A 13,766-nucleotide genomic window follows, 5' to 3' on the forward strand; every position below is an offset into this window, starting at 1 on the left:
CTTTTCTATTCACTTCACATATCTATATAATTTTAAAGTAGTGGTTTTAGTGTAAACATTCATATTAACATCATCCACAAACAATCATCTTCAACACATATTATAATTTCAAAACAATCAAACTTCTGTCAAATGTTTTAATTATAAAGTTTGTTTGAACATCTTTTACAGTAAATTACACCTGCTTTAATATTTAAATATAAAACGAGTCATTTTCAAGCGACTTAAGTGTTAAAATACTTCTATTTTAATATACACATCTGAATAGATCCCAGTATGAAAAATAATAAAATAATAATTTAAAAATATTATAGGGTGACTTCTATTGTTGTTTTATTTTTATTTTATTTTCAAATATTTTTCTAGTTTTATTTTATCAAGGTTTTTTTTTTTAAATCACAAATGACATTTTATAATTATTACACTTTTAGTATTTTGAGGCTGCCATGTGCTTTACTAAACTTGTGCAATTACCCAACCAGATCATTAAATTGATCAATCTAGTTATATAAATCTCATTATATATATAATATAATCAGAAACCAAAATGATTAGCAGATAACTGAAATCAATTACTTGAAAGCATTAATTTGACAGAGTTCTGAGTTTAGAGTAAAAGAAGAGACGTAATAAACCTCTTTATTCAGGTAAAGAGTCGTCATTCCAACTGAAAAACATGTTTTTGGTATCACTTCAAAAAAACTCAGCCTATATATATATGTATATACTATAAAAGACAAACCATTAACCATTCAATTGCGTTAAATGTCCTTTCATAATGATGATTTCATCCTTTAATGCCGTTCCATTCTTATGTACAACATTTAATGAGCACAAGTACTTCTTCAGAGGTTTTAACTGTCAAGTAGAAAGAGCTGAAAGCAAAGTCAGTTTAGTGAAGTGCAAATAACCCTGATGAAAAATATCAGCTTTTCCAGGTCAAGCTCAAGCGCAGCTCTTTGGACACCATCTGCAGGGCAAATGATAAGAGCATTTATATCTCGATTATTTCCAGCAGCTTACAGATGCTGTTGATAGAGCTTTACTCGTGCTTAACCCAGAATGTTCCTTTAAACCAGTGTGAACCAGCTTTAATCGTCTGTGGCCAATGTCAACAACTGTACTGGTCATTAAAGCTGGTCACTCAGTGCTCTGAGGTAATGTTGAGTCTCTCTTCATCTTCTGTGCTGCTAACTCGTCAGTCCTCTCTGAGCCTGTTTCAGCAGCGCGTCGAAGTCGAACGACTCGCATCGGCTCCTGGAAGCTGGATCCACATCCCGGTTCGAATCTAAATGACGGAACAAGAAATAAGGCAAAACCGAAACATCCTGATTTTAGTAATGCATTACACTGAGAAAGCATCAGAAGCTCACACACACTAACAGTTCTGCTCGATTAGGGGGAAAAATTCAGATTTTTCTGATTAAAAATGGTCATAATGGGTTTTATTTCAATTAATCTTGCAGCTCTAAGTCAATGCAAAAATACATTTCTCCTCATATCAGCTAAAAAGACCAGCAGCACAGAATAAGTAAAGTAATATGAAATGAGAAATTGTTCAGGAGACCAACCTAAATCTGCATAGTTGGATTTACAAAACTGTCGTCTGCCGCCAAAGCAAAGGTCAAAGGGCAGCTCGTCTGGGCGCCTCAGTTTACTGCCGTTCTCGATGGCAGCGTAAGCGTCGTCTGTGCTGTGATACGTGATGAAGCCGTAGTTATCTCTACAAGGAGAGAATAGAAACACAGAGAAACACATCAGCTGGGATAACAGAAGCCGAAGCGGAGCTCAAACACTTGTTTTCTGAGAGTAATGCACTAAATAAGGGATGCAACGACATAAATAAATCATGATAAAACACCGTTTCATATTTTAATTATCATTATAACCGTATAAGCACATTGTAACAATACCGTGATAATTTAGGTCATGATAATCGTGATAAGAAATGTTCATATCGTTACATCCCTACAGCAAAATTAATTAAATTAGCTGAAAACTGAAACTAAAGTTAATCAAATGTATTTAATAATCAGCACTCAAATAATAACTGTTGTATATAATAAATTGCACATGAGGCTCTTTAATGATCTAATTATTTTTCTACTCCAATTCATTGTTAAAATATAAACATTTCATGACAGATTTACTCAAACATGCATTAAATAACGAAGACACCACTAACATGTTAAATAAAAATATAATTAATATGTAAAATAGTGCATATATTTATCAAAATCCATCTCCTTTATTATTTTTATTTTTAGTAGAAAAATAATCTATTGTAATATTTCACTGTGTAAAAAAGGTATAAGAAAATATTTTATTACTACTATTATGATACTGAAAAACAAGTTACTAAATGAAAACAATATAAAAATATTAATATTGTAGTATTTCACTGTAAAATAAAAATACTAATTCTATTTTACACTACAACAGTTAAATTTCAATATTAACATTAATATATCTTAATTTATTAATTTTAAAACATTAAACCAGCAATTATTATTATTACTACTACTAAATAAAAACATAAAAATTACTCAAACTACTAATAAATGAATAAAAATGAGAAATATTAATATTGTGATTTGACTGTATAATGATACTGCTTTGATTTGCTGGTTTGTGTTTGTAAATCTCACCCGTGACTCCTGAGATGGACCGTGCAATCCTCCACCTTCCCAAACAGTGAGAATCGATCTGTGAGGTCCGACGGTGACATGCTTCCACGGATTCCTCCCACATACACCACCCTCCGCTCCTCCTGAGGATCAAACCCATCATCAGGCACACACACACACACACACACACAAACAATCATTCGTACACCTACGATGGCTTTCTGCTGGTGGAGTTTACGAGCCTCTTCATGTCGGCGCTTCAGCTCCTTCTGTCTGCGGCTGAGAATAATAAAGACTGATTTAGACTTGCAGTCAACACCAGAAGAATCACACGGTCACACTAGCTACGTTTCCATCCACAGATGCACATTTAACTTGTGCACAAATCTAACGAGTGAAAGAGAACAAAATCATCACTTCCTGATAAACTGGCTCTAAATATCACTAAGAAAACTAGAAGAAGCCACTGAATATTATAATTTTCATATATGTGACCCTGGAGCACAGACGCAGTCATGAGTAACGCAGGTATATTTGTAGCAATAGACAACAATACATTGTATGGATCAAAATTATACATTTTACTTTTATGACAAAAATCATTAGGATATTAAGATCATGTTCCATGAAGATATTTTGTAAATCTCCTACCATAAATATATCAAAACTTCATTTTTGATTAGTAATATGCATTGCTAAGAACTTCATTTGAACAACTTTAAAGGAGATTTTCTCAATATTTAGATTTTTTTGCTCCCTCAGATTCCAGATTTTCTAATAGTTATATCTCAGACAAATATTGTCCGATCATAACAAACCATACATCAATGGAAAGATTATTTATTTGAAAAATTTACCCTTATGACTGGTTTTGTGGTCCAGGGTCCATCCAGCTTTTTTCTTTATGCACTATTCCAAAATGCACATAAAAGTAGGTGGATGGAAACATAGCTACTGACCTCGTCCATCTGCAGTGAGACTCTCTCCAGTCCGGCTCAGGCGAGCGTGAACCCGAACGAGAGCGGCGCAATGATCTGGATCGTGATCTGGTTTGCGATCGGGATCGTGATCTGGAGCAGCGGCGTCCACGCTTACGAGGAGGAGAACGAGAAGACGACCGTGAACTGGAGCGCGAGGAGGAACTGCTTCCAGAATGCCTGTACCTAAAATCACAGACATAAACAATAGGAATGGGTGAAATGGGCTTAAAAATATATCATGATAATTTCTAGTATTTATTGCGATAACAATATCAATGACGATAATTCAGGGAATCTTATTCATCCACTAAGAGACCATTTTTTTTTCTTTTAAAATCCTGTTTCTTTAGAGAAAAGTATTATCTTTCCTATCTATCTTTCCCAAAATAGGGTGTTGTGAGCATTACTGAGTACACACGTTATGTATTGACTGTTTAATTCATCCTGGAAGCCGGAGGGCGCTCTTGTGCAGAGACTCCACATATGCATCACAGAAGTAATAGAACTGATGACTGATTGAATCATTATTCAGAAGTTCACAGAACATTTTTTATTTAATCATTTAAATTATTATATTTTAAAAATTTTAAAGTAATATAATAAGTGTATAGTTATGAATAAAAGTATATATATTTTTAAATATGTAATTTTTTAAATGATCTTATTACACGTTTATTGTTGCATGGATTCATATAAATAAGTTAACTGACGCAATTATTAATTACTAAAAATCAATAAGTTTAATATTTTATAATAATTTATTTTATTATTATTTTTAAATTGTATGTGTATATATATTACTTAAACACACACACACACACACAAATCCTGTTCCTTGTTACAAGGATGAATATACATAATCTTTGATTAAATTATTTGATTGCACCATTACTCAAATAATTAATAAAAATTCTTAACAATATATATATTTTTAATTATTATTGTTTATTATATCATTTTAATTATCTAGATACATTTCTAACAAATAATTTCAAATAATTTCTTTAATATAATTAAAATTATTTATTACATAATTTATATATTTATTTATTTTTTTTGCAAGAAAATAATGCTGCTCATTATTATATGGATGCATATAAATTAATTATTAAATAAATTTTGTTTCACTATATACTAAATTAATATTTTCATATTATATACTAAAAATCATGATTATTTTAACCATATTTTTACTGTATTCTAGTGGCAACAGCGTCCATTTACCTTTTTCTGGGTGGTGAACGAGACCTGGAACGAGAAGATGATGATGAAGACGATGAAGAACACGAGGAGCAAGACCTCGAGCTGGAGCGCCGGTATCCGCCATCATAACCCCGCCTCTTCACCCTTCCGCGGTCCAATGGTCTCAGAGAGCGGGAGGAGAAGTGCAAGCCCCGCCCCCTCAGAGACTCCGCCTCCATCCTGCAGGGGGAGCTGTCAGGAGACAGCAGCACCGAAGCAGACAGCGTCCTATAATTGCAGCGTGAGTTTGTGTTTGTCCTGCTGCCCTGAATCCCGCAGTAGTCGTGGTCCAGGAACGCGTGAGTGGGATTCAACGCAGGAGTGAAGGTGGGAAGTGAGGGTTTTGAATGAGTTTTGCTGCGTGGCATTGGCCGAGGTTCGATAATCTGAATAGTTTTGCAGGGAGATGGCTTGATGGATTCATGTTTTGTTCCTTTAACCGACGCCAGGGGCCTCCAGATCTGATGTGGAGGTGTGGCGGGTGGAGTTAATCCTGGAGAAAAGGAAACAATCATGAAAATATTCAATGACACAGTCAGACTAAAGCCAGCTTGAAAAGTTGCATTATGCTAATTAGTAATGCTCGACCGATATAGTTTTTTTGACAGCCGATGTCGATATCTTGGCAAGCAGGGTGGCCGATATCAATTTAATAATTTAAATTTAAGAAATTTGAAATCATTTTAAAATGGATTTAAAAATAACTGTAAAATAAACCCTTATACTTCAGATATCACTCGCTAAAAGACTGAATCGCGATCCATTTTTTCCCCGACCCCTAGTGTTTAGCAGGGTCCGGGCTCTGAGATGATCTCTCACCTGCAGTGCTGCTGAGGTCCGTCAGACGACTGTGTTGTGAACATCGATCCTGATGCTCGTCCTGAGAAACTTCTGGAAGCATCTGCCCTTCAGAAGCTGAAAAACCAACACAATATGATTGATTGATGAACCCACGCTGACCGGTAGCAGCTACAGGTATGAATACAAATACATTTCCTATGACGTCCAGTTGTGTTTCTAGACATTTAAACTCCTACGAACATACAAACATCATTCCCCATTTATGAGCTGATTTCCCATAGCCATTAAGTCATTAACGAACTGTAGTTCTTAATGACTGTAATGATTCTGCTTTAATAACACTGGGACTGTGTTCGTCTGTCTGCATTAAATCTGTGACAATATCGTCTTCTGTCCTGAGGAGACAAACACGGAGACAGGACAATCAATTCAATCTGAAAGCACAAGGCAAGATGAGCCTTTATGGACTGAAAATGATTTAGAGCTGATAAAGCGCATGGTTCTTATCTGAACTGATAGTACATGCGATCAGAAACGAACATACCTCGAGTCTCAAACTGCTCCAAAAGGCTGGTCAGATCAGCGGCTTCAATTCCTGCAAAACACAACATCAAACACTGTCAAACTGTTTATATCACCAATATACTACTGTAGTTTTTAGCAAATTAATCTGAATTCCTTTTTTAAATATTTTTCCATTTTCATTTTTAATTTAAAAGTTTTAGTGATCTTATTTTTGTGAGTTTTTTTTTTTTACATTTTTGTTGTAGCTTTTATTTAGTTAAAAGCTATATATATATATATATATATATATATATATATATATATATATATATTAGTGCTGTCAAAATTAGCACATTAATGCAGGCGATTAATTTTGTCGTGATCAGTTAAGTCATGAAGTTACCAAAAAGGCGATTAAAGCTGCGATTAAAAACTGTGCATGCATGTAATATATTATATATGAGTTACATTAAGAACATGTCTCTGAAATGGTTGTCCTGGAGCATCCTAGCACTGTCTCTCTCATCTAACACACTCGATTCAACTCGTCCGCTCACTAGAAGAGACTGAAATGTGTCAGAAAAGGTTGAGTTCAGATCAGCTTCATGTTCAGCAGCGGCAGCTCTTAAAGAAACAGCAGCCAATACAACCTCATAACCAGCTGCTGTGATATCTGTTCATCAAGAACAAAAGAGGAAATCCATAACTTCTATAGTTTGAAGGACTCATCTGTATTTAGTGTTTGATAACTTTATTCAATGTCTGTATATTTCTGCTGAGGGACACAGGTAGATAAATATGACATTTATTATAATGGGTTTATGTGAAGATTGTTTTAAGTTCACTTAAATTAGAAGTTATTTATATATTAGCTATATATTTTTTTCTTTTCTAATAAATGTTAATTTATTAATTAAAATGATTGTAAAAACTTAGTTTTTATATTTGCTTTCTTTTTAATTTTAGCTAAACCTTTTAAGAAATATATATTTAATTAGTTTTTTTAGTCTATTTAGTTTCTATTATAGTTTTTATTAATATTTTAATTAAATTTGTTTTTATATTTTCCATTTTTATTTTAATTTTAACATTTTAGTAATTTTTTTCATTTTATTACTTTGTTATTTTAAAAATCTATTTAAGTTTTTTTTATTTCTGTTTTATTTTTAGTTATTTTAGTACATCAAGTAGATTATTTTATTTAGTTTCTATTATATGTTTTATAAATATTTTAAATGAATATTTTTAGATTTTGCATTATTTTAATTTTGCTGAGTGTTCTTTGTCATTTTTATTAGATTCTGTTATTTTTAATTTTCTGTTTAGTTATTACTCATTTTTATTTAAGTTATTTTAGTACATCAAGTTAAACTAAATGAAAAACTAGTTAAACTTGATTAACTAAAATTGCTTTGGCAACTAGCTGAAATAAAAGAAGTACTTTTTAATGTTATTGTATTTCAGTTAATGTTTATTTTGTTTCAAGTAACAAAATGTTTTTGTATGGGTTTAGTTTACGAAGACTACCTTGCCTTGAAAGCATTTTAATTGAAGAGCAAAGTCATTATTGTCTTTAAACTCGAGTACATCTTTATCAAAGAGACAAATGGTCAGCTCACCGATTTCTCCACACGTCGTCTGGTTCTGCTGTTCTGTGATAGTCGCGGGCATCAGTACAGACGGCCGTCTCCTTTCTGAAGCTTCAGGTTTGACCTCCGAGAGTCGAACCTCTTCACAAGAAACACAAGCATCCGAGTCTGAGCCGAGCGGTTCTGAGGCCGAGTTTGTGTGTCCCGTGTGTTTCAAGGGCACTAAAACCGGGTTTGGAGGGTCAATGCAAAGATCTACAGCCTTTCTAGCATCTTTCCGAGAGATTTGGGATGGAGATGTTTTCACTTTAACAGAAGCTATGTTTGGATTCAGCTTTGGTGCGAACAAATCCAGCAGGATTGGCGGAAGCTCCTTGGGAAGGTCGGGAAGCGAAGGCCATTTGGTCCGAAAGTCCATCCGCTTCTCCTCCAGAGGTCTCTTCTTCTGTCTGAGGAGACGGTACTGGTCTAGACTGAGCGCTTTGGGCTTCTCAGGGGAAGTGATGTCATTTTTAGAGGATGTGGATTGAGGAATCTCTTCATCATCAGGTGGAATCTCGTGAACGGAGATTAAATTTAATGCAAAAGTCACTGTTTTCTTCACCCGCCCTGCATCGCTGGTTTGGACTAAAGCGCTGCGTTTAGGTGTCGTCTTAACGTTTTGGTCTGAATATGTGGCGTTTTCTTTCTGGTATGTATTCTGTGCATTTGGTTCTGCTTTCGGATTCAAGTCTTTTCCTGATTGGTCCAGAATGTTCTCGTCCTGTTCCTCGTAAGCTTCTACGTCAACAAACACCTCCTCTTCCTCTTCCTCCTCCACAGACACACGTGTCTCCTTCTCCAGGTGTGTCCTGATGCAGTACGGATGCATGTGTCTCACTAAATCTGCCAGTAATTCACGGCTGTCCTGTGGGAATAATATCGGGTCGGACTCGATCCGGAAGGTTCTCACAGATCGGCTTTTCTTCTCACCGTTGCCTCGCCGTGAAATCTCGCTCTGCATCTCTAAATGACGACGGGGTCTCAACTGTCTGTCTGACATCATGACCTCCTGATGGAGAGGAAAAATAAAACACAAAACACTGAGACACAACTAGAGCTTGAGCGATATACAGTGCTTTTTTTCAATAATCATGCTGTCTAATCAGCATCTTGATATGCCACACCTGTGAGGTGGATGGATTATCCCGGCAAAGGAGAAGTGCTCACTAACACAGATTTAGACAGATTTGTGAACAATATTTAGGAATATTCACACACTTTTCTTCCATGTATTACTTTTGACAGTAAACCTTTGTTTGTTTTCCAAAAAATAAAAGGTTTACCTAAAAATAAATACATTTTTTATGCCTTCATTTGATTATCAGAAAAATTAAACCAAGAATTTCTGGAAAAAAGAAAGAAAGCAAAAGATTGTAGGGCCCTATTGTTTAAAATGTTGAAATTGAGAATTCTGAACTTATTTTTTTCACTGAAATAAATGTTTTTGTTATTATACAGAGAGTAAAGTACTGAAAAAAGGTCAAATGTGAAGGGTACCCGACCCTAAAACTTACTCGTCCTGACTTTGCAGCCGGTGACTGAGAGCTTTTGTGCCGATCCGGTGACGACGGACTCAAATGAAGCAGATTCCTGAGCTGTGATAGAAACACGTTTGACAAAAGTAAATACCTTAACATGTTTTACATATGTGACCTGTGCTGGCAAAATCAGTCACGATGAGCACATTTTAAAAAATGAGTTCTTTTTATTTTTACATGCTCCATTAAAAGACCTTCAAAATGAGGAATTCAGAGAAAAACTGATTTAAAGTTTTCTGACGGTTCCAAAGCAAAATCATTTCCCCCCCACTTCTTATCTTAATAATCATTACTAGATTAATAATCACAATATAGCTATTTTTAATTTGTTGTTATAAGAGCCGATGCAAAAAATAAACAAATACAGAGAAAAGGTTCTCCTCTCAGAAAACGTACAAATAAAGATACTTTTAGAGGTTTAATTACTATTTGGATCGCTAGATGAGGACTTAATGAACTCATTTTTGACCAAAATCCACATTTCTAGTATTTTTTTGCCCGTAGCTCAAAATTAACCCGTGTAGGGATGGGCGATATGGGCTTAAAATATATCACGATATTTCTGGTATTTATTGCGATAACGATATCGATGTTGATAATTCAAGGAGTCCTGTTTCTTTAGAGAAAAGTATTATTTTTCCTATTTTCACCCATAATAGGGTGTTGTGAGCATTACTGAGTACACATGTAATAACTGTTTAATTCATCCTGGAAGCCAGAGGGCGCTCTTGCGCAGAAACACACATTGCTCCTCGTTTAGCGATAAACTCCTCAAATTCACGTCCGCCTTCCGCGATGTCGCTCCGCACACAGAAATATGGTAACAACTAGACTTTATCGTTATTATCGTGGGAAGACTAATTCTTATCGTAGGGAGAATTTTTACCGGTATATCGCAAACGATATGATATCACCCATCCCTACCGTGAACATTACTACTCATTTTGCCAGCAAGGGTCACATATATTGAAACACTAAACAATGATAAAGTGTCCATCTAACCATGTGATCCGAACCCTTCTGAGCCAAGAACATCTCCGTGTCTGGCAGCGTGTCGAATGGAGACAGCGTCTCGACGTCTACACTGTCCAACATCTCGGTCAGAGCGGACAGCAGCGACGCCTCGCTCTCCACGCTGTCCGTCGACGTCTTCTCCTGAAACATGGATAAAATGGACGGATCCAGGCTTCCGTGGAAAGCATCGGAGATCCTTCCGACGTCCAGCTCAAAGACGGGAACATCGTGTTTCCCAAATTCAACCTATGGATAAAACAAATCACACAAAACAATGTCAGATTCAGATCCAGGAGGATAAACTCTGGCCTTAATATTCCAGTAAAGTCATTATGATAAAGAAAAAAATAATACAAAAATTGGTAAAATAATACAAATTATTTTAACATTTAAATTATGTTTGCCCTTCAAAACACCATCGTACTGCCCTTAGAAAACTTTATCATGGTAACTACAGTAAAAATACCGTAGTTACTACAGTAAAGCTGTACGTGATATAATCCACCACTATTTCTAATTTTACAGAAGTAACAAATTAATATAACATTAACTATATATATTTTATTAGTTAATTGTTAAGTTTCAATAATAATTACAAGACAACAAAGTCTGAATTTTAAAACTGTCCATCAGAAATTTAGTACACTTTCGGTACACTAGATTGTAAACAACATTTGGATTAAAACAAAATCTAATATTTATTGTACTCTGCATTTTAATAATACAAAGTGTACAAGCATGGACTAAAGAACTAACTCTGCAAAACTTGATTTTCTGATGTATTAACTGTGAAGACGAGCAAGAGGAGGATTGTTGATTGATTCGGATTGAATCTTGATCTGAATTCAGTGTGATTCCGCCAGGCGTGCGTGCGCGTGCGTGCGTGAGACACGTCAGCGTCATATGAGCTGCACAGTCCCGCTGACAGCTGAGAGTTATCAGACAGTTAAGATAAGCTTATAATTACTGATTCATTTATTCATGCATTTAATTATGAACACGAGCGGAAAAGGTCGTGTTAAAGACTCCTTCATTCATTCATTCATTTAATGGCGTTTCATATTGATTGAATACAGAAGCTGTCAATGCAGCGATATTACTCATTATTATCAACTTAAACTATATTTTATTTTTGATGCACAATTATATTTCTACGCCATATTCATATACCGGTGCCCGATCATTTAAACAGTTTAAAACCTAAAACTGGTGTTCAAGATTCTCAATCGAACACTTAAACGGCATCGACCGACACACTAAACCACCTTTGAGCCGTTAAAGAGCTGTTATAAGCGCATTTCTGCAGATTTATAACGCGTGCATAACTTCACATCCGCCTCGAGTCGCGCTGGCGTCCACGTGTTCACATCTCCAGCGTCTTTCATCGCCACAGCGACTTTATCTAAACACCTGCAGATAAACAACAGAAACATATACAAGACCTGAGAGTCCTGCTGCGCCTGTGCTGCGGTATGATCCGTCAAATCGCACTTTAAATCCGTCGGTTTTACGCCATGCGGCGCCGCCATTTTGATTCGGAGAGCAGGGCTGCCTGTGCACGAGGCGCCGGGTGAGTCACGTGATGCGGAGGTTCCCGGGAAAATGACAGCTCGCCTCAAATACGTTTAAAAAAAAACGTCGTTGCAGTTGCCAGGCAACAACTTACAACAGCCGCCTACTCGCTTTATCTCAGATGTGTTTTACAGTATTCTATTATTACTATTATTGCTCATATTTTATTTGTTTTCTGTAATTAGGATGACGGAATAGAGTGGCATCTGGTGGACGGTTTTGTCAGGTAGGGCAGATTATTATTATTAGTCTCATTGCTTTCATTTCATTAGTTAGGAGCCAAATAACGGATTATTTATTTAAAATAAAATACTAATTTCTTCAACTCTGCATTTCACTAATATCACTCTTAACATGATTCATATTACAATATTACTGAAGTATCAAGATAACTTACATTTACCTGAGAAGTAATATACCATAAAGACTTCAAAACATAAACATTTTCATTATTACTTGTGATAAACATTGAAATAAAAATAAACTTAAACTTGTTTCTTTTTAGCTCGTTTCCAGAGCAACATTTCTCATTTTCATTTAGTTTGAGTTGAACATCACTACAACTAAATAAACTAGGCTAAATATAACACTAGAACTTAATCAAATGTAATATAAAATTATAATACATCATATAAAATGTATATACATTTTTTTTTATTTCGTTTATATAAATTTAAAATGAAAACTGAAAATATAAAAATAAAATCTAATTCAACAATAGTAGTATTGTCAATTTTACTAAAATAACTGGTTTTAAGCACAAGAATCTCTATTTTAAGAGACTTTCTTAATTTATTGCTAATAGTCAATATTAAATTATTTAGTGGATACTGGATATCTATGGAGGGCCAAATTACTCAAAATTAAATCATTAAATAAATGTTGAGATATATAAATAAATCGTTAAATGCATAATTAAATAATACATAGATAAATGCATAAATTTGTTAATTTATTTATTAATTTTCTCCACATTTCATTTTTAGCGTTATGGCACAACCGACAACCATAACCCTGAAAATGAAATGTGGAGAAAATTAATAAATGAATGAATATTTTTTTTATGCACTTAATTATTTAATTATGTATTTAACGATTTATTTATATTTGTTCAACATATTTTTCATAATTTTATTTTGAGTAATTTGGCCCTCCGTAGATATCTAATGCTCATCTCTCCCATTTGTACATTTAACGCTCACTTAGTTCATCAAAAAACAAAATAAACACTAATAAATTAATAACACTGTTAAATATCATCTTGATCTCAAAATGAATATGCATTTTTCATATTTTTCATTATTATAATTCATGTGTAGATTTTAAAACATTTGATTTTGGTTTTATTTTTTAATTTCTTTAGACAAAATAGTATGGCTATTGGCCATGCAAATAGATAAAGCGCATTAAAATAAACACTTAAATGTGTATTTTGGATATTTTGTCTCATTTGTAATTGTAAAATTGACCAGTGCATGAAAAAAGACTGTTTTCTGCTGTAGTGTCTTGATTTAATTTCAGTAAAGTGCGTTATAGTATGTCACATTAATCTCTTCTCAAAGAACAAGAAAAGTCCTGTTTTCCACAGTCAGCAGAGCGTTATTTTCAGATGTTCTGGTGGTAATTCCTCCTCTCTTTCTCTCTCTCCGAGGCGCATGCGGTTTGAAACGAGGCCAGCGTGTTTTGTGAAGCAGAAGGGAGCTCCGTGAAAGTGGGTCACCTTCCGGATCAATCCGGACCCTGCCGTTTCTCCCGAGAGATTGCCATTATCTGGACACACACAGGTAGATCCGCTCACCTCCAGCAGACGAGGTGCTACGGTCACAGAGCTTCCTCCTGTTCCTTCATTTCTCGCTC

At 34.8% G+C, this 13,766-nt stretch overlaps 2 protein-coding genes across 3 annotated transcripts in view; one reads left to right on the forward strand and one right to left on the reverse strand.

Moving 5' to 3' along the window:
- Positions 1 to 601: 601 nt before the first annotated feature.
- Positions 602 to 11,896, reverse strand: LOC306857125 (uncharacterized protein). The gene is made up of 12 exons (XM_079396832.1): positions 11,780 to 11,896; positions 10,326 to 10,583; positions 9,300 to 9,380; positions 7,774 to 8,794; positions 6,195 to 6,245; positions 5,669 to 5,764; positions 4,832 to 5,342; positions 3,587 to 3,790; positions 2,840 to 2,906; positions 2,649 to 2,770; positions 1,572 to 1,723; positions 602 to 1,288 (listed from the first exon to the last, which is right to left on the reverse strand). Exons 1-12 carry the CDS (start codon positions 11,864 to 11,866, stop codon positions 1,191 to 1,193), a joined length of 2,748 nt encoding a protein of 915 aa, XP_079252958.1. The 5' UTR covers positions 11,867 to 11,896; the 3' UTR covers positions 602 to 1,190.
- ldb1b (LIM-domain binding 1b) overlaps positions 11,223 to 13,766 on the forward strand; it is a 39,973-nt gene continuing 37,429 nt past the window's right edge. Inside the window, exons 1-3 of one of the 2 annotated variants that reach the window (XM_079396836.1) lie at positions 11,223 to 11,282; positions 12,095 to 12,135; positions 13,561 to 13,693. The gene's annotated coding sequence lies outside the window, so the exon portion shown is untranslated. Of the gene's footprint in view, positions 11,283 to 11,977; positions 12,136 to 13,560; positions 13,694 to 13,766 lie in introns of those variants that run through there. The other variant, XM_079396839.1, reaches the window with a different exon arrangement.

Source organism: Barbus barbus (genome assembly GCF_936440315.1).
Source record: "Barbus barbus genome assembly, chromosome: 37".
NCBI classification, from domain to species: Eukaryota; Metazoa; Chordata; class Actinopteri; order Cypriniformes; family Cyprinidae; genus Barbus; species Barbus barbus.

Bases quoted from the DNA above. Each gene is read 5' to 3' on its own strand.
- LOC306857125 (XM_079396832.1), bottom strand. From the start codon at position 11,866: ATGGCGGCGCCGCATGGCGTAAAACCGACGGATTTAAAGTGCGATTTG. The intron at 9,381-10,325 runs GTTAGATGGACA...TTTCTATCACAG, and splicing joins AGAAGGGTTCGGATCACATG to CTCAGGAATCTGCTTCATTT. The intron at 1,289-1,571 runs GTTGGTCTCCTG...TCCGTCATTTAG, and splicing joins ATCCAACTATGCAGATTTAG to ATTCGAACCGGGATGTGGAT.